Genomic DNA, 23252 nt, shown 5'->3' with positions numbered 1-23252 from the left:
ACAATATTTTATGCATTTTTTGGCATTTGTGTATCTTCTCTGGAGAAATATCTATTCATAGCCTTTGCCCATGTTTTAATCAGTTCTTTGGTTTTCTGTCTGCTGCAGCCACCTATGTTAGTAAGTAAAGCTCTGTGGGATGCCGCTGTACTTAGTAATTATGTCTGGTCTGACCACATGCATTGCTGCTCCACAGCCAAGCACACTAGGCCTGTGCATCTCAGGTCACGTTGGTCCAAGGAGAGCTAGAATCTCTTCAATACTGAGGTGAGAGAGAGTTACTGGCTCATACTACAATACCTGCACATGTAAACTCTTCTAAGATCACTGTTCCCAGAGTTATAAGTCCCAGTATTGGCTATGCAGGCAGGCCAAGGCTTCCCTGAGATATTTCTTTCCAATTTCCATATTTCCTGAGCATTGTGTGCCAGACACTGCCAGACATATCAGAGATAAAAGTCCAACATGCCCTGCACCCTGCTCCCTCTCCTCAGTGAGCTTGTGGCTGAGTGGGGTGACAACAGGCACAAAACCAACTGCAATAGTGTGTTCATGGAGAACATCCTGGGAACAAGAGGAGGGCTGTCCAGACCAGGCAACGCTTCCAGGAGAGGGGTCAGAAGGTGGTCACCTGTGGCTCCTCGGCCCCTTCCCATCAGCCCAGCACCTCTCTGGACCATAACACCCAGCTGCACACGGCCTATGGAGCCTTGCACCCTGCCAAACAGATAAGGAACCCTGGCATGGAAGGAGCACCCTTGTGTAGGAATCCCATGGTGAGACACACAGGGACATGGATAGGGGACAGCAATGACTTTAAAAGAACTTATACCCTGCCTGACCACATAGAACCCCTGACACATCCCCATCCACCCAGTTCCTACTGTGGATACCACAACAAAGACGCCCCGACCCCAGTCACACAGTCAACCCCGAGGTTGAGAGGCAATGACACAGACACAGAGCAAGTGGGTCCAGGCTTTATTGGGGTCAGAAAGGGCTGGGTAGCTGCCACGCTGGGGACCAGAGCCAGTACACCAGTAACACTGGGGTTTGGGGCAGTGCAGGGAGCATGGGGTCAGTCATGCTCCTCCAAGCAGAGCTGAGGACTGTCTGGTTGGATTCAGGGAAGGGATGAGGAAGAGGAGAAGGGGGCTTTCCTGAAGAAAAGGGGGAGCTGTGGTTTACAGTGGATTTACTGGGGGAGGGGTTGAGCAGAAGAAAGGGATCTAACAAGGGCTTGCAGAGGAAAGGAGACTGGGAAGGGAAAAGAAAGAAGACTGGTGGTGGGGTACCAGGAATACCCGGGCCAGCAGATGCAAAGATGGATCCCACCTCCATGTCTTCAAATTAAAGGGTCCTACTTATTGCCCCACAGGGCCATTTTTAAGTACAGAGGGCCCGGAAGGAATCGGCTGGACTTCATGTAGGTAGAGATCTTCTTCAGTCCCTGAGAGTAGGAAAGAAAAGGGAGGATTTGGGATTTGCTGCCTCTTTGGATTCCAGCAGCCCCAGTCCAGGGACATCCACTTGAGTTTGTAACGCAGATTGAAAAATCCACCAACTACCTGAGGTACAAACAGGGAAAGCAACTTCCTCATTCTTCCAGGGCTACTAAGGGAGGAAGGGTTGAATGGAGCCTGGCTCTGTCTCTCCAATTCTGTGCTCTCTCTGCTGCACTCCCTTCTCCCCCAACAACCCCCCACTGAGGCCCCACTGAGGCCTGTCACTCAGTATCTGCACAAATATTCTCCTTTTTCACATGAGGCTCCTGGCATTTCTGTAATGACAAGCAGGAAGGATACAGCAGAACAAAGGGGCTGAGAACATGCCTGTGCAGCTTGGCAGAGCCCAGATCTCACCCAGTGACTCAGCAAATCCAGGATGGGAAGTGGGAGAGGACCCACCAAGAAAGAACTGGCCAGCTAAAACCAGTCACCTGGATCAGAAAACCCAAACTTCTCCAACTGATACCTGAGCCATTTTCACTGTGCCCCAAACTATGCCATCTCCAGCCCTGCCACAGCAAAACAGCTTGAAATATACTCAGGTGTGCTGTGCACCATCTTACCACGAAAAATGCCCAGATCACATCTAAAGAATTCATACAGTTCAAGGACTGCTTGTACACAAGACAGGCCCAGCTGGCCTCAGGCTGTAGCCCTTAGCTCTCCTCCACCCTTTCACCCCACAGTTGTGCCAGCTCTTACACAAACACCAAGGCCACTCCCAGGACAGAACCAGAGCTAATGAGAACCAGCTGAGAAGCAGATCACATTCTCAGTTGAAGTGGGAGTGGGAAAGGAACACAGATCCCAGGCTAAATAACCAGTTGAACTAATGCCTCAAATTCCCAAATCTCTAAAGAAAAAAAAATAGGCTTTGTTGATGACAAACAAGTGGACTCAGGGTGACCCTGATTAGCTGTGGAGTGAGGTCCACACTATGTTCCCCAGCACCCCGCCGAAACCATGGGCACCTTACACTCTGGCACTTGACACTCCCTGCAAGACTTGATTCCAGTCTGCGGGCATCCTTACATGTCCAACTGGGCCTGACCAGCATTACATACAAAGGAGAATACCAAAAAATATGAGTCAAAGTAAGAGTAACACCATTTAAAACATAAAACCTTCGAGAGAACGAAGAGGAAGAGAATGATGAAAAGGAGGACACAGAATACCCACACAGAACAACTGAGGACAAAGTACCCAAAGGCCCCCACATGTGTACTCAGCACCAGTCACTGCCCTGGGGTCCTCGTGCTTCCCCTATGGGGCACTGATGTAGCCAAGCCTGCTACAGAGCAGCTCTAAACACTGTCTGCCCCTCGCTCTTCCTGTCACCCAGCCTCCCCTCAGCCATCCACCGCCAGCTGCACACACCCTGCCTTGCTCTCCTCCTACACAGCATCCTGGGCTGTAAAACCCAGGCTGCATGAGGATCTGAGGCTGCTCCTTCTGACAGAAGGCTGGGACAACCACCCAAGGGGGCCTTAGAAGACCAGGCTGAGAGGGAGCCCAGCACAGCCTCCACTGGTACTGGAACCCTGAGAGAATGACTTCCCCTCTACAGGCCCAGTTTCCAAACTATCCAGTTGAATGGGTAATTCTATCTACAACCTTGCAGATTGTTGTATCAATAAATTTGTCAAGGTAGAGATAATTTGTGAGGACATATCCCGGCAAAATCCAGGCCTCAAAATGTACTGGTTGTTCTTTTTGTAACCTTTGGGATTCAAAAAGCCTCCTATAAAATAGGAGGGAAAGAAGGCCATTAAAGAGAGAGGAGGAGCAGGGACATCACCTCAAAGCGGGACATGAAGTCCTTCAGGTTTGGGAACGCCTCCAGGCACTTGGGTTCAAATACGCGATGCTGGTCAAGGACATCATAAGTGATGAAATCCACAAAGGTGATCTGCAGAAAGCCAAGAATGAGTGGGCAGAAAATCTCTACCCTGGAAAGACTGACACCTCCAGATTCCTTCCCTTTTACCTTGTCCCCTGCAAACCATGGCCGCTTCCCCAGGAACTGTGAGTAGAGCTTCATCTTCTCAGGCAGGGTCTCCAAGAACTCAGGCTTCTTTTTCTCCTGAGGCAGAAATCAGCTGTCACCACCCTCAGACAGGAGCTCCCTGCCAGAGAGGCTGGCCTCACCAGTGGTGTGCATGGCCTCAGCTGCCAGGGCTAAGTCTCCATCTTCCCTCAGTCTGGGTCTGAGTGAACTTCGCTGCCCAGCATCACCATTGCTTAGACTCCTACTTGGTAGCAGCCCCATCCCTCACAGTGATGCAAAGTCAGGCAGGAACACAACATGGACCCTGAAGCAGTCTGTTGTCACTGATGTCCACACCACCTGAGTCACACCCAGGAGTGTCTCAGTACGTGGGAGGCTGAGGACTGGAAGAAGCAAAATACTAAAAGAGCTCTGAAGAGATAACAAAGTTCTACCTAGTAGGATGTTAAAGAATGAAATGCATACTGGAGTAACATGCATAATGTGGAGGGTATTTGATGTTTCAAGGAAGGAACGAAAGGGACAGAGGTCCTCTGGATGACTCTGAGCTGCTTATTGGGAAAAGGTCCTGATACATGCTGGTGTGAAGGATAAAACATGGGGGAAACATTTCCCCATCTATTCTTTTGCCATGAGTTTTGAATCTCTGTATTCCAGAGACAGGCAGATGGTATAAAGATCTAGGAGAGAGCAGCCATGGCAGAGGTCAAGGTGGAAAGAATCTCAACACCATGACTCAAACTTATACAGATCAAATGTTATATTGGAGTCTGGTCTGTACATGAAGAGTGGTAAGAATTGATCCGCATTGTTTATATGACAAGATTTCATAGGTTATAGGGTCAGTCAATTGGTAAGATAAGAAAGGTTAGAGAATCAATCCCACTAAAGAGTTCAAATGCCAAACTGGACCAATAGTGATCTGAAAGCACAGGTTTAACTCCTCTAGATCCTGTCTGCTCCAGAACTGTGGATGACTCACAAAGTCAGGGCTGTAGCAGACCATCGCAAGTTGCATACGAGTGTCCATAGCCTGGTTCTCCAACATGTCCACACGAATCTTCTCCTCTTCTGTCTCCCCACCTGCAGCCCACACAACAGAGACACACTCTCAGCATCCCACTTTAGCCAACCCAGGGCCATGGCCACCATCCCCAACACCCTCCAGCTAGCCCCACTCACACAGGTTGTGCTTGCGGGCAATGTAGCACAGGATGGCATTGCTCTGGGTGATCCTATGAACCCCGTCAATCAAGTAGGGTAGCTGAATGGACAACCAAAGATGGTCAGGTGGGACACCTGGTCCCAGTTCCCTTTCCCTGAGTTAGGGCACATGTAAGACTTGGCATTAGTGTGTTTGGCCCATGCTAATCACTATACAAACACAAACACACTGTACAATAACTCAATTATCTGGGACACAGACCATCATACAAAGACAGTGTAGACACCTTTCCATCAGAGGTGATGTGTAGGCAAAGAGGAATACACAGCAATGAGGTCAGTTGAGGAGAAGCTCTGGCCCTAGAAACTCTACCCTGGATCAGAGAGATGAGACAGGATGGCTTCACTTTCCCCAAACCACCTCATCCTCTGCACCTACATTGGGGAAGTCCAGGCCCAGCTTGAACTTCTCATCCAACCACTGGCTTCTGTCGTAGTCAGGAGCTGTGGGGAGAAGATGATGTTTGAGTGCAAATGTCCTCCCTCAGGACCCTCACAAGGGATCAGGGTTAAGACCCCTGAGAGGGTGGATCAGGAATCTGAGCCGCTCAGCCTCACATTCCCAGGTTTGGGTGGGTATAGAGAGGATCATGCTTGTAAGGACTGTGGACACTAAAATACTAAGGCTTACAGAAGGTTCAGGCAAGTCTTAAGGGGAATCCAACCCAATTGCTCTTGGAGAGGGATCTGGGACTCTGCTGCCAACATCATGTCCTTACAGACCAAGATATATTCTGAGATTCAGGAAGTGTCAGGCCCTAGGTCCAGCAGATGGAGGTCTGCAGACCTGAGCACCAATTGACCAGGCATAGGTCTCAGGGTACCAATCAGCAGGAGTTGGGCAGGGGTCTGAACAGGAGGGTGACATTACCGTCCCCCATGGTGTATCTCTTCTCCTCATAGCTTGAATCTGTATATTCCAGGAGCAGGCGGATGGGGTTAGTGAGCTAGGAGAGATGGCCATGGCAGAGGTCAGAGATGGAGGAACTCTGACTGCCTAACTTCATCTATTGCAGGTGAGCCCCCTCCCCATCCTACACCTAATGTCAGCACTCTCGCCAGAGGGGACACACACACACACACACATAGTCTGGCACAGGCCTCCTGACAGGGATAGGCAGAGGACTCCAAAAAATCTGAAGAGGATCAATGTCCTGAAACCCACCCACAGCTGCTCTGCATGGTCCAGCCCCTCATCCCCATCCCACCTGCCAAGGGACCCTTGCTTACCCCTCGGATGTCCCAGTAACCCAGTGTCATGGGCATGGTGCTGTGTACTCAGCAAACAGGTCTCTGCCAGGATAGCCTTCAGCTTCTGAGAGCCTCTGGTGTGCACAGGGTGGGCCCTGGTTGTAGTTAAGCGTTCGCTAATCCTGCACTCCCCGCCTCCTTTCTGGATCCTCCAATCCCAGAGCTCTGAGAGCAAGCTGGGGCCCAGCAGAGGGACAAGTAAGTTCCAACATAGCCTCAGCCATGAAGATTCGGAGAACTAGGTCTGGACGCCCAGAAACCAAAAGCAGTACTTTGCAGGCCTGCTGCCAATCCCTACCAGCGGGTCCCTCCTACCCCATCTGCTGGGTGCACAGGGAGTGGCAGTGTAGGGTCAGTGGACTAACATTGAACAGCACCGTCTGTGGTCACAAGTGCAGTGGTCATAAGTGCTTTGGTGACAGCTGGGGATGTGCTTGGGTGGAATATCACATTCTCAAGGAGCAGACACCTCTCCTGATTTCTAATAGAGACAGGAGAGGTCCAAAGGGGACCTTGAAGGATCCACATAGGACACAGGTAGACCAGCTGTTCGTGTCCCAGAATTCCCACCCTGGCCCTGGTTCCTGACCCATGTGTGCTCTTGGTATGAGAGGGTGTCTCAAGTGGCCTTTGATGTCACTCTGGGATCTGGGACTGTGGTGCAATCCTCAACAGGACAAGGTTTTATCCAAGAACACTGCTCTGCCTGCCAGCTTTCTTCCTTAGAGGCAGGAGACTGTTTCAAAATGAAGAGAGGTGGGACAAATTGCTCTGTGGTTGATTTTGCCCCATGTAAAGGATTTCATAAGCATAACAAAAAGACGAAAACAGGTAAATGGAACTAAAAATGATATGAGTTTACATGTTAAAGGGCAAGATTGTTGCTCTGCAGGAAGTAAAATTTGGAAATTAGCTAGGACTTTGTTGAGACTGCAGGGAGTGGCCCCAGTATGTCAGGAAAGGTTTTCCCACCAGGACGAGGTGTGCAGTTGGGGTGGAGGAGCTCAGGCAGAGACCCTCTGCATGTCACGTGCTCTGCAGGTCTCTGTGAAGAGGGGAGCTCTGAGGACACCTCACTGGGGCTGGTAGAGTGCAGCCCCTGCTGCAAATGCTGCCTTCACATTCAGGCTGGTTTAGTTCTCCCATCTCCATCACCAGACTGTGTCCAGGCCCCAAAGTGAATTGCCCTTAGTTTTGCCCAGAGCAGGACCATCCGACCAAGTGCAAGTGAACATGTGCACGCATACAGACAGACACACAGACACACACACACAAGTGCCTAGCCCTGGGATCTGCTATAGTTCTCATGACACTTTAAAGGTTTTTCTTTCTCAGTGTTATAAATCTTGACCTAATACTTACTTTTTATATGTTCCTTTAAAATTTGTATGACAGTATGGTGTATTTTGATATAATTAGGATCCCATTCTTGTGGTTGTACATGAGAGTTTCACTGGTCATGTGTTCACATATGAACATAGGAGAGTTATGTCCAATTCATTCTACTGTCTTTCCTATTTACATCCCCCTCCCTTCCCTTCATTCCTCTTTGTTTAAACCAAGGAACTTCTATTCTTCCCTCCCTCCCCACTTATTATGAGTTATTCACATATCAGAAAGAACATTTGGCCTTAAGTGTTTTGGGGATTGGCTTATTTCACTTAGCATGACATTCTCCAGTTCCATACATTTACTAGCAAATGCCATAATTTTATTAATTTATAATTTTATAATATTAATTAATTTATAATTTTATATATATATAAAATAAAAATCGTCTAAGGACCCATAGAGTGACCTCAGGACAGATTTCTGTGACTTCTTTCAGGTTTGTGGGTGATATGTTGATACCCTAAGGTAAACTCACGAATTTCTACATATATTATTCTCAAAATTTACTAAGAAATACATGTCACCAGAATATAAACTTTTAAACAAATTTACTATGACATGAATAATGGAAATATTTTTTTTAGTCTCTTTAAACAATATCTACATAGACTTACATAATACAGAAAATGTCATAATTTCTCATCTCAAAACAATAAATAAAATAAATATCACCATTCTTAAGATGCTGCTAAATTAGATTTGAGAAGGAGAATTTCCATTTCTAAGATAATAATTATTAGGTTAAACATACTCAGATATTAAGAAGAAGGAATAACACATGATTTAACATAAATATTGTCAAAACAAGAAACAATACTAAGGAGAAAATATTGAAAACTTCATCAATGTGTTTAGAAAATCAATAGTTGGCATTCAAAACCATTAGCATCATTCACAGAGCATTATTCTAATAAAAACAAAAAGGAAATGTCAAGTTAATAAAAATCAGGGCTAAGAAAAGATTGAAAAAATTGGTACAAATGACTTCTAAAATTGGGGAAGCACGCTTTCTCGTCTACTCGTGAATGTTAAAAATAAGTAAAACCAACACAAACATAAACAAGTATGTGCTAAAGGAAAAAAGATCTCAATGAAATGAAGAAAAATAATGACATAAGATGATAAAAAGGCATAAGATCTAGGAATTCGGGTATGAATGTGCAATCTTCCAAAAAGGGAATGTGGTACATGAATGGTCATAAACCCCACCCCTGCATGGCATGGCAGACCTACCCTGGGGAGACAGCACAGTGGGGGTGGTTACAAGTCCTGTCCCCCACAGGTCTGGGTCCATTATCCGGTGTTGGCATCTTAGAGAAAGAATATGGTGTTGTGGTCAAGAGAACCTGTACTGCTACCCAGCATGTTGGGGAGGGTCAGAGAGAGGAGGGTGGGGAGGAGGGAGAGGGACACAGTGAACAGCTGGGGTACATAGGGTTCTTTGTACTCTTTTTGAAAATTTCCTCAAGTCTGAGGCTATATCATAATAAAAGTTTAAAAGAATTTACCACAGGATCCATCACACACACACACACACACACACACACACACACACATATACACACACACACACACACACACACATATATTACAAATCGAAATGAAAGGTCAAAAAAGGCTGATTTTAACTAGGAATGGTGGCAAATACTTATATAATCCCAGCAACTCAGGAGGCTGGAGCAAGAAGATAGTAAGTTCAAGTCCAGCCTTAGCAACTTAGTGAGGCCCTAAACAACTTAACAAGGCCCTGTCTTGAAACTGAAAAAAAATTTTTAAATGACCACATTTAAATTTTTAAATCTGGTTCAGTGCATAAGCATTTGAGATCAATCCACAGTACTGGAAGGAAAAAAAAAAAAGGAGGGCTTCTCTTGCCTGCATGAGTATAATTCTGAATTTTTAAATACTTTTTTTTTTTTTTAATTAAAAATGGCATTCTCCTACGAGCAACAACAGGTGTTGGCGAGGATGTGGGGAGAAAGGTACACTCATACATTGCTAGTGGGGTTGCAAATTAGTGCAGCCACTCTGGAAAGCAGTGTGGAGATTCCTTAGAAAACTTGGAATGGACCCGCCATTTGACCCAGCTATCCCACTCCTTGGCCTATACCCAAAGGACTTAAAATCAGCATACTACAGAGACACAGCCACATCAATGTTCATAGCTGCTCAATTCACAATAGCCAGACTGTGGAACCAACCTAGATGCCCTTCAATTGATGAGTGGATAAAGAAACTGTGATATATATATACAATGGAATATTACTCAGCCATAAAGAATGATAAAATTATGGCATTTGCAGGCAAATGGATGAAATTGGAGAATATCATGCTAAGTGAGATAAGCCAATCTCAAAGAGCCAAAGGACGAATGATATCGCTAATAAGTGGAGGATGACACATAATGGGGGGGAGGGAAGGGTTAGTGTTAGGGTTAGAGGTAGGGTTAGGGAGGGGGGCAAGTATGGAGGAAGGAAGTACTGTATAGAGGGTAAAGAGGGGTGGGAGGGGTGGGGGGAAGGGAAAAAATAACAGAATGAATCAAACAACATTACTCTATGTAAATTTATGATTACACAAATGGTATGCCTTTACGCCATGTGCAAACAGAGAAACAACACGTATCCCATTTGTTTACAATAAAAAAAAAACAAAACAAAAAAAAAATGGCATTCTCCTTAAGGTGTGAATCTACTTTGTGTACAACTATAGAAATGAAAAGTTGTACCCCCTTTATGGACAATGAATCAAAAGGCAGTATGTAAAATTTTTCTTTAAAAAATGGCATTCTCCATCCACCACATCACTGCTCTGTAACAGGTGCTTATTCCCTCTGGGAATCGAGCAATGCTCGAAGACTTCTTGAACTATCCCAACTGGGAAGTGCTACTGGCCTCTTGAGATCAGGTGTGCTGCTGAACACCCTGCAACACACAGCACAGTGCCCACGACAAAGAATTATGTGATCCACACTGGCAGCTATGCCCTGGTTGAGAAAACCTGGTGTATGAACCACAAGTGGATCAAAGCCACCACTGGAACACTGCCTAGAAATGCTGGCTGTCAGGAAGGAGATCTGAGCAGCCCTCCCTGGACACCAGCTGTAGGGGGCTTTCTGTAGGGAGCACCTAGAAACAATCTCAATCTAGGGGGCAGTCCTGTGGCCTCAGGCTTCAGATCAGGGATAAGCAGGGTGGGGCAGAGAACTGCCCAGCTGGGAGGCTGGGCGGCTGGGACTGCTAGGGTTCAGGGTAGAGGGGTGTGCCTGGTGATCACCCAGCACCTGTTTCAGAGTCAGCAGCCTGAACCCAACTCTAGTGTGGTCATTTTTCTAGAGTTGAAGGTCCAGAGTCAGACAGGGACCCTCAATGGAGATCATCAGGCAAATAATCTTTTTGGTAGAACCAGAAACACAGGACTTAGCTCCAAGGAGAGGAATGGTCAGGGTCCTCGAATCCTCGAAGGAGCCTCCTGGGGCAGCCTTCCTCCCAGCAGAATCCTTGAGAACCCTGCCACTGAAAGAGTCATTCCCACGGCAGTGGCAGTGACACTGAGCAAATCCAGGGAGGCAAACTTGGAATGAGACAAAATGCCCAGCAGGAGTGTGTCAGGCTTTATTGGGATGAGACCAGACCAGGGCAGCCGCCACTCTGGGGTCCGGGCTGCACACAAGGGAATACTGGGTTGTTAGGCAGCACTCAGGAGCAGGGGGCCAGTCAGCTCCTCAAATGAGAGCCAAGGATCGCATGGTTGAATTTAGGGCAGAGAAGAGGAAGAGGGAGGGGACATTGCTGAAGAAGAATGGGAGATGAAGCTTGCAGAGGTTCCACTGGGGGAGGGATTGGGTAGAAGAAAGGGAACCAATGAGGCCTTGCAGAGGAGGAGGGAGAGAAAGGACTGAGAAGACTGGTGCCTGGGTGCAGAGAGCAGCCCTGTGAGGAACCCAGGGTAGAGGGTAAGGACAGAGCCTTCCTCGGGGTCCTGGCATCACAGGGTCCTATTTGTTGCCCCACATGGCCATCTTTGAAAACATAGGTCTTGGGAGGAAGCGGCTGGACTTCATGTAGGCAGAGATCTTCTTCAGGCCCTGTGAGTAGAGAGAGGAAGCAGGAGTTCAGGGCTGCTGACCCTGGGCTGGAGCAGCCACTCCAGGAGCAGCCTGGCTAGAAGCACAGCACAGTCACCACGGTTCCTCAGTTCTCCAAGGACACCCTTCAGGGACATCCTTCAGTTACCTGTGACTGAAGAGAGTATGGGCACCTTGCAAGATGCTTTATATGCACTAGAAAGTACAATGTAGCTCAGGAAACCCACTCAACAGCCCTGCAAGATTGGTCATGTATCACCATCTCTCAGAAGGAAACCTGAGATAAGAGGGGTTAGGGAACTTCCTCTTGCTCACACAGCTAGTAGGTGGGAGGGGCTGGAGAGAGCCTGGCTCTTGCCTTTCCAGTTCTGTGCTCTCTGCCCCACTCCCCTCCTGTGCCCCCCACAGGAGGCCCTGTCACTCCCTCTCTGCACAAGCATTCTCCTTTATACATGTCCATGCCTGTATGGTTACAGAGGAGGGATCGAGCAGGACAAAGGGCCAGAGAACAGTGCACTGCCTGTTGGAAGAGACTGAAGACCTCACCAAGTGACTCACAAGAAAATTCTGGATGAACAGAGACACAGTAGAGTCCCAAGAACTGCAGGGCAACAATCTAATCTATCTCCTGAGAATAGAAAGTCCAAAGGTCTTCACATGGAACCTGAGCCCAAGCTGACTGGTCCCTAAACTAGCTCATCTCCAGCCCTGCCACAAACCAGGCTGTCGCTCCTTGATTATATTGTGTGCCTTCCTACCAGGAGAGTAATGGTGCAGATCATTTCAAAGTGTTCAAAGAGATGCAGAGCTGCCTCTGGCCAATAAGCCAGGCTCAGAAGAACTCAAGTCACAGCCCTCTGGTCCACACTGCACCCCAGTACTCCCATTCCACAGGGGTGCTAGCTCTTGGACAAATCCCAAGGCCACTCAGTAGGGACCAGAAACAGAGTGATAAGAAGTAGCTGAGGAAGCACTTCACTAGATGAGGGATGAGAAGAGAAGAGAGCTTGCTGTCTGAGAAACTTGTTGAACTATACACCTCAGATTCCCAGACCTGCACCAAAATAGGTTTTGTTGGTGACAAACAAGTGGACCTGGAGGAACTGTTGAGTTTCTCTGAGGTGGGATGCAGGCTGTGATCCTCAGCACCCAAGTGGCACCACTGGCAACTCTCAGGCATATGCCTGCTATTCTCTGCTGCAATCGGTCCCAGGATGGGACTTCCATACGTGTCCACTGGGCCTGGCACCAAAATTCATGTGGAGGAAATCACTGAATATAAGTGAAAATCAGAGTATGACCCCATCTCACACAGAACACTTGAGATACTCAAGAGGAGAGAGGATGAAGGGCTGAAAACAAGGTACCAACCATGGAAAGAGCCATAATAAAGTCGCCAAGGGCCCCCCCATCTACTCACTCAGCACCAGCCCTAGGATCCTGGTTCTTCCTCAGTTGGCATCTGATGGAGCCAAGCCTGCTACAGAGCAGCTCTAAACACTGTCTGCCCTTCGCTCTGCCCATCACCCAGCCTCCCCTCAGCCTCCCACCGCCAGCTGCAAACACCCTGCCTTGCTCTCCTCCTGCACAGCATCCTGGGCTGCAAAACCCAGGCTGCATGAGGATCTGAGGCTGCTCCTTCTGACAGAAGGCAGGGACAGCCACCCACGGGGACCTTAGAAGACCAGGCAGAGTGGGAGCCCAGCACAGCCTCCACTGGTACTGGAACCCTGAGCAAATGACTTCCCCTCTACAGGCCCAGTTTCTGTCTCTGTCCAATGTAACCCATAGTTCTATCTACACTCTTGCAGGCTATTGCGTCAATAAATTAGACTCAGTGTGTTAATAAATTAGTCTTAGTAGAGGAAGCACATGAGCATAGAAATTTCCTGGCAGAAATCCAGGCCTCAATATTTTCTTTGTAATGTTTGGAACTCGAAAAGCCTTGTGGAAAACGAGGTGGGGGGCACTGAAATGTGAGGAGGAGCAGGGGCATCACCTCAAAGCGGGACATGAAGTCCTTCAGGTTTGGGAACGCCTCCAGGCACTTGGGTTCAAATACACGGTGCTGGTCAAGGACATCATAAGCGAGGAAATCCACAAAGGTGATCTGCAGAAAGCCAAGAATGAGTGGGCAGGAAAATCTCTACACTGGAAAGACTGACACCTCCAGATTCCTTCCCTTTTACCTTGTCCCCTGCAAACCATGGCCGCTTCCCCAGGAACTGAGAGAACAGCTTCATCTTCTCAGGCAGGGCCTCCAAGTACTCAGGCTTCTTTTTCTCCTGAGGCAGAAATCAGCTGTCACCACCCTCAGACAGGAGTCCCCTGCCCAAGGAGCTAGCATCACTGGTGGTGTGCATGGCCTCAGCTGCCAGGGCTGAGTTGCCTACTTCCCTCAACCTAGGCCTGAGCCAACACCCATTCCCTGCATCACCATTTCTTACTTTATAGCATCCCCATTGCTCAGTGTGATGCAAAGTCAGACAGGAACACAACATGGTCCCTGAAACTGTCTGTTACCACTGATGAATCAAAACCACCTGTGAGTCAGACCCAGGAGTGCCTAAGTATCTAGCGGGTACCCAGGAAAACAGAAAATGTTCTACCTACCGAGGTGGCAGAAGTACAGAACAGAGATTTGAATAGTATGCATAAAGGTGAGATGTATTTGATAGTGAAAGGAGGGAGGGGAAGGACAGAGGTTCTCTGCATGACTCCGAGCTGCCCCTTAGGAAAAGGTCCTCCCTCATTCATGCTGCTGTCCAGGGCACCACTGTGCAGACATCTGAAGACCAGGCTGAATTCCACTCCCCGAACTTGTGCTTGCCTTTGTCACGGATTGAGTCTCTGTGCTCCAGCAGTAGGTAGACGGTGTGAGAGAGTCATGGTGGAGGACAAAGGACAGAAATGAAAGGGATCTAAAAGCATACATGAATGTCTATGGAGAGACTGTCCAACCTGGAGAGTCTGAACAGTATCATAAGAATGGTGGGGTTTGATTCAAGTCTATTTGACAAGATGCTGCTTCATGAATGTCACTCTGTTGGTAGGACAGGAAAGCATGGAAAGTTCCTACCACTACGGAATGCAAATAGCATATAGGCCCACTGGAGATGTGAATGGAAAAGTTTAACTCCCCAACCATGTCTGGTCCACACAGTGGAGACTCACAAAGTCAGGGTTGTAGCAGAGAATGATGAAATGCATGCGGATGTCCGTAGCCTGGTTCTCCAAAATGTCCACACGAATCTTCTCCTCTTCTGTCTCCCCGCCTGCAGCCCACACAACAGAGACACACCCTCAGCCTCCACTCCAGCCAAGCCAGGGACATGGCCACTGACCCCCACACCCCTCAGCCAGCCCCACTCACACAGGTTGTGCTTGCGGGCAATGTAGCGCAGGATGGCGTTGCTCTGGGTGATCTTATGAGCTCCATCTATCAAGTAGGGCAGCTGCATGGACAACCAGGGAAGGTCAGTGGGGACACCAGGTCTCAGTCCCCTTTCCCTAAGTTAGGGACACATGAGATCTGGCACTCACTGTAACTGTCCATGGGAAGCCCTGTGTAAATATACTGTGGAATGAATGAGTGACCTGGGACAAAGTTCATCACAGAAACACAGTATAGAGCCAGGAATGAGAGCAGTCAAGCACAAGCACTGATCCCAGAAACTCTAAGCAGGGCAAGGAGATGAGATAGGGTTTCAATCACTTTCTCCAACCACCCCATCCCTACACCTACATTGGGAAAGTCCAGGCCCAGCTTGAATTTCTCATTCAGCCACTGGCTTCTGTCATAATCCGGAGCTGTGGGGAGAAGATGATGTGAAAGCAAACCTCCCCTGAGTCCTTTCCCAGGACACCTCCCCAGGATCTCCCAAGGGGTCAGGGACAAGACTCCTCAGAGGGTAGACAGGAATCTAGCCACTATTTTATATCCCAATGTTTGGAGGAGAAGGATGGAGGGGAAATCTGTAGTAGGGGGTCCCGGCCCTTCATGACTAAAGCTTTCACATTGTTTTGGCAAGCCTTAATAGGGAACCCAAAGCAAACATAGAGGGATAACCAGAAAATTCACTTCCCAAATCCTGTGTTGCAAGATCAGATTGCACCCTCCCAGTATGTTTTGGGAAAGGATCCAGCAGGAGGAGTACTGCTGAACTCAACTCCAGGCTGGGCATGCATTGCTGGGCACCAACCACCAGGAGCTAGGAAGTGGTATGAACAGGAAGGTGACATTACAGATCCCCCTCCCACCATGGTATATTTCTTCTCCTCATATCGTGAGTCTGTGTATTCCAGGAGCAAGCAGATGAGGTTGGTTTGTCTGCTGTGATGACGGCCTATGGCATAGTTCAGAAATGGAGGGACCCTGACTGTGTGACTTCATCTCCTCCAGGTGAACCTGCCACACTCTAAGACTACTAATTCCCACGCACTTGCACTTATATGCAAGCAAGCAACTGCACATGCACACATGCACACACAGATTCGAACATGAGTGAGCACGTGCAAAACCCTAACAGTACTCCAGCAAATCCAGTATTGGATCCGCCTCATGGAACTGGACCACACCTGCTCCACTGGTCTCCACCTCATCTCCCCTTCCAGCCAGCAGGACAAACACTCACTCACACTCACCCCGCGAACATGCCGGTAACCCAGTGTCATGGGCATGGGTGCTAGTTCTGGGGACTGAGCTAACTGGCCTCAGTGGGACCATGTTTGGTTTTATCACCATACACAGAAAGTTTAGGTGGTTTGTCTGCCCTGCTCCTCTTATGCACCACCCTCCCCCACATCTCCTGAGAGACTGATAGGAAACCCAGAGTAAGATCCAATCCAGCCTCAGCACCTGTGGGCCAGGGAGAAACTTCTGGGGGCCTAGAAGCCAAAGGCAGGGCTCTGTCTGCCAGTGGCTTCCAACCTGTCCACAACTCGGTGGGATTAAGGTTTAGGATTAGGGGTCCACCAGGAGCTGGCCCAACACTGTTAGACCAGACAAATGGTGACAGAGCAATGGTTTTCTCCCTTCCCTCCCCCATCACTCAGTCCAGTTCCCTGAGGCTTAGGGAGGTTCATGCTGCCACATTCAAGCCAAAAAGGGGTTCCCAAACCAAACAGTTTAACTCAGCACCCATCCCTACAAGAATAGGACTTTAAAGATCAATCTGACCGCAACATGGCTTTATTTTCCAGGACAGCTTCAAGTCAATAGGAAGACTGTCAGAAGATCCAAGATGGTGGACTAGAGGGAGGTTGTGTTCCTTGTTGCTCCATAACTCAGGTTTCAAGCAGAGGAAAATCTGTTCTCTGTGAGGCAGTCTTTGCTGTGTATCGATCCCCTGCTGTTTACCCCTTTTGTCCATCTTGATCACCTGCAGTCTGCCAGCATATGGACTACTTTTTGAGCCCAGTTCATTCACTGACTGCTGCCTATATTTGCTCACTGACTACTGCCTATGATCCGCCATTTGCCCACTTGCCTGCCAATTGCCTGCCCATCACCTGCCTTTCATCTACCCATCTCCCACTGCCCAAGATTCCCCTTCCAATCATCCACTGGTAGTCTGCAGACCACCCACAGATGGCCAGTGGATCTCCAGCTGCCTGCTGTTGCCTGGAAGTCCACTGTCACAGTACCCACAGGTTTGGTTACACATGGCTGCCACCATTTTGGGACAACAGCCAGGACCTGTAGAACCCCTGGCCTGATTGACCAAGTCCCGCCTCCAGGACCCCTCAGCCCAACTGACTGCACCCTGCCTCCAGGACCCCTGGCCTGATCTGCCCACACCCCAAGCTGCAGCTCCCCATTTGCCAACACCTTTGGAAGCCAGTGTAGCCATCTTGGATTATCCTGGAAGCAGAAGCTCCCATATTTAGGTGGGCAAACTCCATCCTGAGATGCCTTCTGGAGACTGGAAGCTCATTGTCAGGTACCTCTCATGTATCAGGCTACTGAAGACTGGGAAGTTTGAATAGTATATGACTGTTATAGTGTAAGGTTTTTTTTCTCCTTTTTGACAATTTTTAAGTTTTTATTTCTTTATTTTTCTTGTTCTATTTTCCTTCTGTTTACCTGTTTCCTCAGAGTCTCTTTCTCCATTTTCTCATGCTAACAACCAACTTCTTTTGATTATATTTTCACTCTCTACAATCTAGAATTTCTATATACTCTTTTCTTATCCCATTAAGAGTTACACCCTACACCCCTCCCCATCCTCTTTGTCTTCCATTAGAACTGCAGACCTTATTACAAATCTGTTATACTGTAGATAATAATTGAACTCATGCTGTCTGTTTATTAGGACAATATTGGTAACATCTTCATAGAGGTTATTTGGTTTAGGGCTGCATATTGTCTGTATGGGCACTTCTAATATTTATCTCCCCCTTAAAGAAAAGGTTTTGGAAACCTATAGGATCACTGTAAGCCTATTGGGGGGAAACTGCAATACCCCAAATCTGCACTGCTAGAGAGGAAGATATGTGAACAACATGAAAACAAAAAGGGAAGAAAATGATCCAAACAAACCTATATTAATAGAATCCAGTGACAGCATGGTAGAAAAAATGTCAGAAAAGGAGTTCAGAATACACATAATTAAAATGATTCATGAAGCAAAGGATGAGATAAGAGAGCAAATGCAGGCAATGAATGATCACACCAATAAGCAGTTGAAAGAGCAACTGCAGGAAGCAAAATATCATTTCAACAAAGAGATACAGATTCTCAAAAACAAAACAAAACAAAAAACAAATGAAAATCCTTGAAATGAAGGAAACAATAAACCACATAAAAACTCAATGGAAACATCACTAACAGACTAGATCACTTGAAAGATAGAACCTCAGACAATGAAGACAAAATATTTAATCTTGAAAATAAAGTTGACCAAACATAGAAGATGGTAAGAAATCATGAACAGATCCTCCAAGAACTATGGGACATCATGAAAAGACCAAATTTAAGAATTATCAGGATTAAGGAAGGCACAGAGATACAAACCAAAGGAATGAACAACCTATTCAATGAAATAAGATCAGAAAATTTCCCAATCCTGAAGAATGAAATGGAAAATCAAATACAAGAGGCTTACAGAACACCAAATGCACAAAATTACAACAGATCCACACCAAGGCATATTATAATGCAAATATCTAACATACAAAATAAAGATAGGATTTTAAAGGCAGTGAGAAAAATGTTTCAGATTACATATAGGGGAAAATCAATACAGATATCAGCAGATTTCTCAGCCCAGACTCTAATAGCTAAAAGGGCCTGGAACAACATATTTTCAAGCTCTGAAAGAACATGGTTGCCAACCAAGAATCCTACACCCAGCAAAACTAATCTTCAGATTTGAAGACAAAATAAAATCCTTCCATGATAAACAAAAGTTAAAAGAATTTACAAATAGAAGCCTGTGCTACAGAACATTCTCAACAAAATATTTCATGAGGAGGAAAGTAAAAACAACAATGTAGGTCAGCAAGTGAAGAGCTACCTTAAAGGAAAAACCAATCAAAGGAGAAACCAAGTCAAGTTAAAAACCAAAAATAAGCCCAAATGACTGGGAATGCAAATCATTTCTCAATAATAACCCTGAATGTTAATGGCCTAAACTCATCAATCAAAAGACATAGACTGGCAGAATGGATTAAAAAGAAAGACCAAACAATATGCTGCCTTCGAGAGACTCATCTCAGAGAAAAGGACATCCACAGACTAAAGGATGGGAAAAAACATACCACACCCAAGGACTCAGTAAAAAAGTGGGGGTGTCCATCCTTATATCAGATAAAGTGGACTTCAAGCCAAAGTTAGTCAGAAGGGATAAAGAAGGACATTTCATACTGCTTAAGGGAACCATAAATCAGGAAGACATAACGATTGTAAATATTTATGCCCCAAACAACGGTGTATCCATCAAACAAATCCTTCTCAATTCCAGGAATCAAACAGATTAAAACACAATCATTCTGGGTGTCTTTAACAACCACTGTCACCCCTGGATAGATCTTCCAAACAAAAACTAAACAAAGAAACCACAGAACTCAATAACACAATCAATAACTTACACTTAACAGACATATATAGAATATTCTATCCATCAATGAGCAAATACACTTTCTTCTCAGCAGCACATGGATCCTTCTCTAAAATAGACCATGTTATGCCACAAAGTAGCCCTCAGTAAATGCAAAAAAATAGATACCTTGTGTCCTATCAGATCATAATGGAATGAAATTAGAAATCAATGACAAAATAAAAAATGGAAACTACTCCAACACCTGGAGACTAATTAATATGCTATGGAATGAAGCATGGAGAACAGAAAACATTAGCGAGGATGTTAGAGGTAAATGAGAATGATGATACAACAAATCAAAATCTCTATGACACTATGAAAGCAGTACTAAGAGGAAAATACATTGCATGGAGTGCATTCAAGAAAAGAATAAAAAGTCAACAAATAAATGATCTAACATTATATCTCAAAGCCCTATAAAAAGAAGAACAGAACAACATCAAAAGTAGTAGAAGACAGGAAATAATTAAAATCAGATCTGAAATCAATAAAATTTAAACAAAAGAACAATTCAAAAAATCGACAAAACAAAAAGTTTGTTCTTTGAAAAAGTAAACAAAATAGATAAACCCTTAGCCACACTAACAAAGAGGAGAGAGAAAATTCAAATTACTAAAATTCATGATGAAAAAGGAAATATCACGACAGACACCACTGAAATACATAATTAGAAGCTACTTTGAAAATCTATACTCCAACAAAATAGAAAATCTCAAAGACGTCAACAAATTTCTAGAGACATATGATCCTCCCAAACTGAACCAGGAGGACATACACAATTTAAACAGATCAATTTCAAGCAATTAAATAGAAGAAGCCATAAAAGCCTACCAACCAAGAAAAGTCCTGAATTAGACAATTCTCAGCTAAGTTCTACAAGAGCTTCAAACTTATACCAATACTCCTCAAAGTATTTTATGAAATAGAAAGGAGGAAACCCTTCCAAATTCATTCTATGAAGCTAGTGACACTCTGATACCAAAGCCAGACAAAGACACATCAAGGAAAGGAAACTTTAGATCGATATCTCTGATAAATATAGACACAAAAATCCTAAAATTCTGGGAAATTACATACAAATACATATTAAGAAGATGGTGCATCATAATCAAGTGTGGTTCATCCTGGGGATGCAAGACTGGTTCAACATCTAGAAATCAATAAATGTAATTCATCACATCAGTCGACTTAAGAATCATATGATTATTTCAATAGATGGAGAGAAAGCATTTAACAAAATACACCACTTCACGCTCGAAACACTAGAAAAAATAGGGATAGTAGGAACATATCTCAACATTGTAAAGGCTATTTATGCTAAGCCCACAGCCAACATCATTCTGAATGAAGAAAAACTGAAAGCATTCTCTTTAAAAACTGGGAAAAAAACAGGGATGCCCTCTTTCACCACTTCTATTCAACATCATGCTTGAAATACTAGCCAGAGCAATTAGACAGACCAAAGAAATTAAAGGGATACGAATAGGAAAAAAAGAATTCAAGCTGTCACTATTTGCCAATAACATGATTCTGTATTTAGAGGATCCAAAAAACTCCTCCAGAAAACTTCTAGACCTCATCAATGAATTCAGCAAAATAGCATAAATCTAAAGCATTTTTATTCATAAGCAATGAATCATCTGAAAGGGAAATGAGGAAAACAACTCCATTCACAATAGCCTAAAAAAAAAAAAATACTTGGGAATCAATCTAACCAAAGAGGTGAAAGTTCTCTACAATGAATACTACAGAACAATAAAGAAAGAAATTGAAGAAGATCTTAGAAGATGGAAAGATTTCCCATGTTCTTGGATAGGCAGAATTAATATTATCAAAATGGCCAAAGGCACTATACAGATTTAATGCAATTCCAATTAAAATTCCAATGACATTTCTCATGGAAATAGAGAAAGCAATCATGAAATTCATCTGGAAGAACAAAAGACCCAGAGACCTTCAAGTATGTGACCTGGGCAAAATGCACAGATGAACAGATGGTTTTCCCTTTGGAGGCCCTTAAAATGATGATCAGGGACATTTACCAGAAAAGAAGATATCTTACCTCCAAACCTACATCCAGTTCATTCCAAATTGAAAAAACACTCAAAGAAATGGATATGTTCTAGTGTTTTGTATTATATTTCATTTATAAAATGATTTATTCATTAGAGTCATTCGTGTTCATTTATTTGCAATGTAGAATAGTGTTCTCCACAGAAACAGAACACATAGAGGAGATATATATTTATATATATATATATGTATATATATACAATATATACATGTGTACATATACATACTATTTTTAAAATATTTCTAGGTGTTAATAGACCTTTATTCATTTACTTATATGTGGTGCTGAGAATCAAACCCAGTGCCTCACACATGCCAGGCAAGTACTCTACCACAGAGCCACAACCCCAACCCCTACATGATTTTGTGTGTGTGTGTGTGGTGCTGGGGATTGAACCCAGGGCTTTGTGCATGCAAGGCAAGCACTCTACCAACTGAGCTACATCCCCAGACTGTACATAATATTTTTTAAGACAGGAATTGCCTCACATGTTTATGGAGAAGGAAAAGCCCATGATCTCTCTGTAATCTAGAGAAGCAAGGAAATCAGTGGTGTAATTCTGTCAAGTCTGAAGGTCTGGATAGGTGGAGGGCTATAGCATAAGTCCCAGTTGCTATAGCATAAGTTGTATGGTACAGAACCAGGAGCCCAGAAGTCCCAGGTAAGAAGATGGATGTCCCAAAGGCAAATTCACTCTTCCTTTGAATGATGTCTGCCCACTTTGTTGAGGGTTATCCTCTTTATTAATCCAAATGCTAATCTTTTCTGAAAATGCCATTGCAGATGCACCCAGAAATTATGTCTGGGCAACCTTTAGCCTAGTCAAGTTGACACATGAAATTGACCATCACAATATTTGACAGGAAACCTAGAACAGAACCACAATTAATTATATTGTCTTTCCAGGAAACAAAGGTTTTGACTGCCACAGACTCATCTTTTAACCTTCCTTAGGAATTGACTTATAAACACAGAATGAGTAAACAGAGAATTTTATGCAGGGAGACTCATGGACAGTGATTCCTCTGGTGGACACATGCACAACCAATAATTTATAAAGGGTAAAGGTGAAAAATTATGAAGCATTATAAATCTATAAAAGTATCATGAGATGAAATTGTTGGCTCCCATTTGCCCACAGTGTAAAAAGAGGCCTGTGTGACTTATAGTGCCACCAAAAATTAAAATTACTTTATCTGGAGATCATCAAATAGTCTATTATAAATCATCACAACATTTTCCCCATTACCTTGTAGTATCTGCTTGGTGACCTACCCAAACAAAATAACCAAAAACATTGGAAGCAATTAGTTTAAAGATGATCATCATAGTGGAATAGAAGTTTCAATGTTAGTTCAATGCACAAATCTAATGGTATGAGAATGACTAGACAAACTATACTGAGAGTGTGTGTACACATCCTTCTCACCTATCCAAAGAAATGAGCATCAATCGAAAGAGAATTTGAAGTGTTGCCACTAAAGATAGAAATGAGCACCTGCTGTGTTCAGAAGCTGTCCTAGGTATTATTAAAATACTAAAAGGCCAGTGAACAAGGAGAAAAATACATGCTCTCCTGCCATTGACATGCTATGGGGGAAGAAGA

General features: G+C 45.0%; 2 protein-coding genes across 6 annotated transcripts in view; both read right to left on the bottom strand.

The window, feature by feature from the left end:
- GSTM4 (glutathione S-transferase mu 4) overlaps positions 1-23252 on the bottom strand; it is a 77825-nt gene that overhangs the window by 45106 nt on the left and 9467 nt on the right. Inside the window, exons 3-8 of one of the 5 annotated variants that reach the window (XM_079150497.1) lie at positions 15216-15280; positions 14844-14925; positions 14645-14745; positions 13660-13755; positions 13470-13580; positions 11372-11470 (exon numbers count right to left, since the gene is read on the bottom strand). In XM_079150497.1, the coding sequence (XP_079006623.1) occupies positions 11381-11470; positions 13470-13580; positions 13660-13755; positions 14645-14745; positions 14844-14925; positions 15216-15280 (545 nt within the window). In that variant the 3' untranslated portion in view covers positions 11372-11380. The remainder of the gene's footprint in view (positions 1-11371; positions 11471-13469; positions 13581-13659; positions 13756-14644; positions 14746-14843; positions 14926-15215; positions 15281-23252) is intronic. The other 4 variants (XM_079150496.1, XM_079150494.1, XM_079150495.1 and 1 more) reach the window with 4 other exon arrangements.
- Positions 965-6224, bottom strand: LOC306667737 (glutathione S-transferase Mu 1-like). Its single transcript, XM_079150456.1, has 8 exons — positions 5971-6224; positions 5612-5687; positions 5120-5184; positions 4699-4780; positions 4499-4599; positions 3496-3591; positions 3307-3417; positions 965-1450 (listed from the first exon to the last, which is right to left on the bottom strand). Exons 1-8 carry the CDS (start codon positions 6004-6006, stop codon positions 1361-1363), a joined length of 657 nt encoding a protein of 218 aa, XP_079006582.1. The 5' UTR covers positions 6007-6224; the 3' UTR covers positions 965-1360.

Source organism: Sciurus vulgaris, assembly GCF_902686455.1.
Source record: "Sciurus vulgaris genome assembly, chromosome: 1".
Taxonomy (NCBI): Eukaryota; Metazoa; Chordata; class Mammalia; order Rodentia; family Sciuridae; genus Sciurus; species Sciurus vulgaris.
Note: the sequence above shows the minus strand (reverse complement) of the source record. Positions and strands in the feature narration are given on the sequence as shown.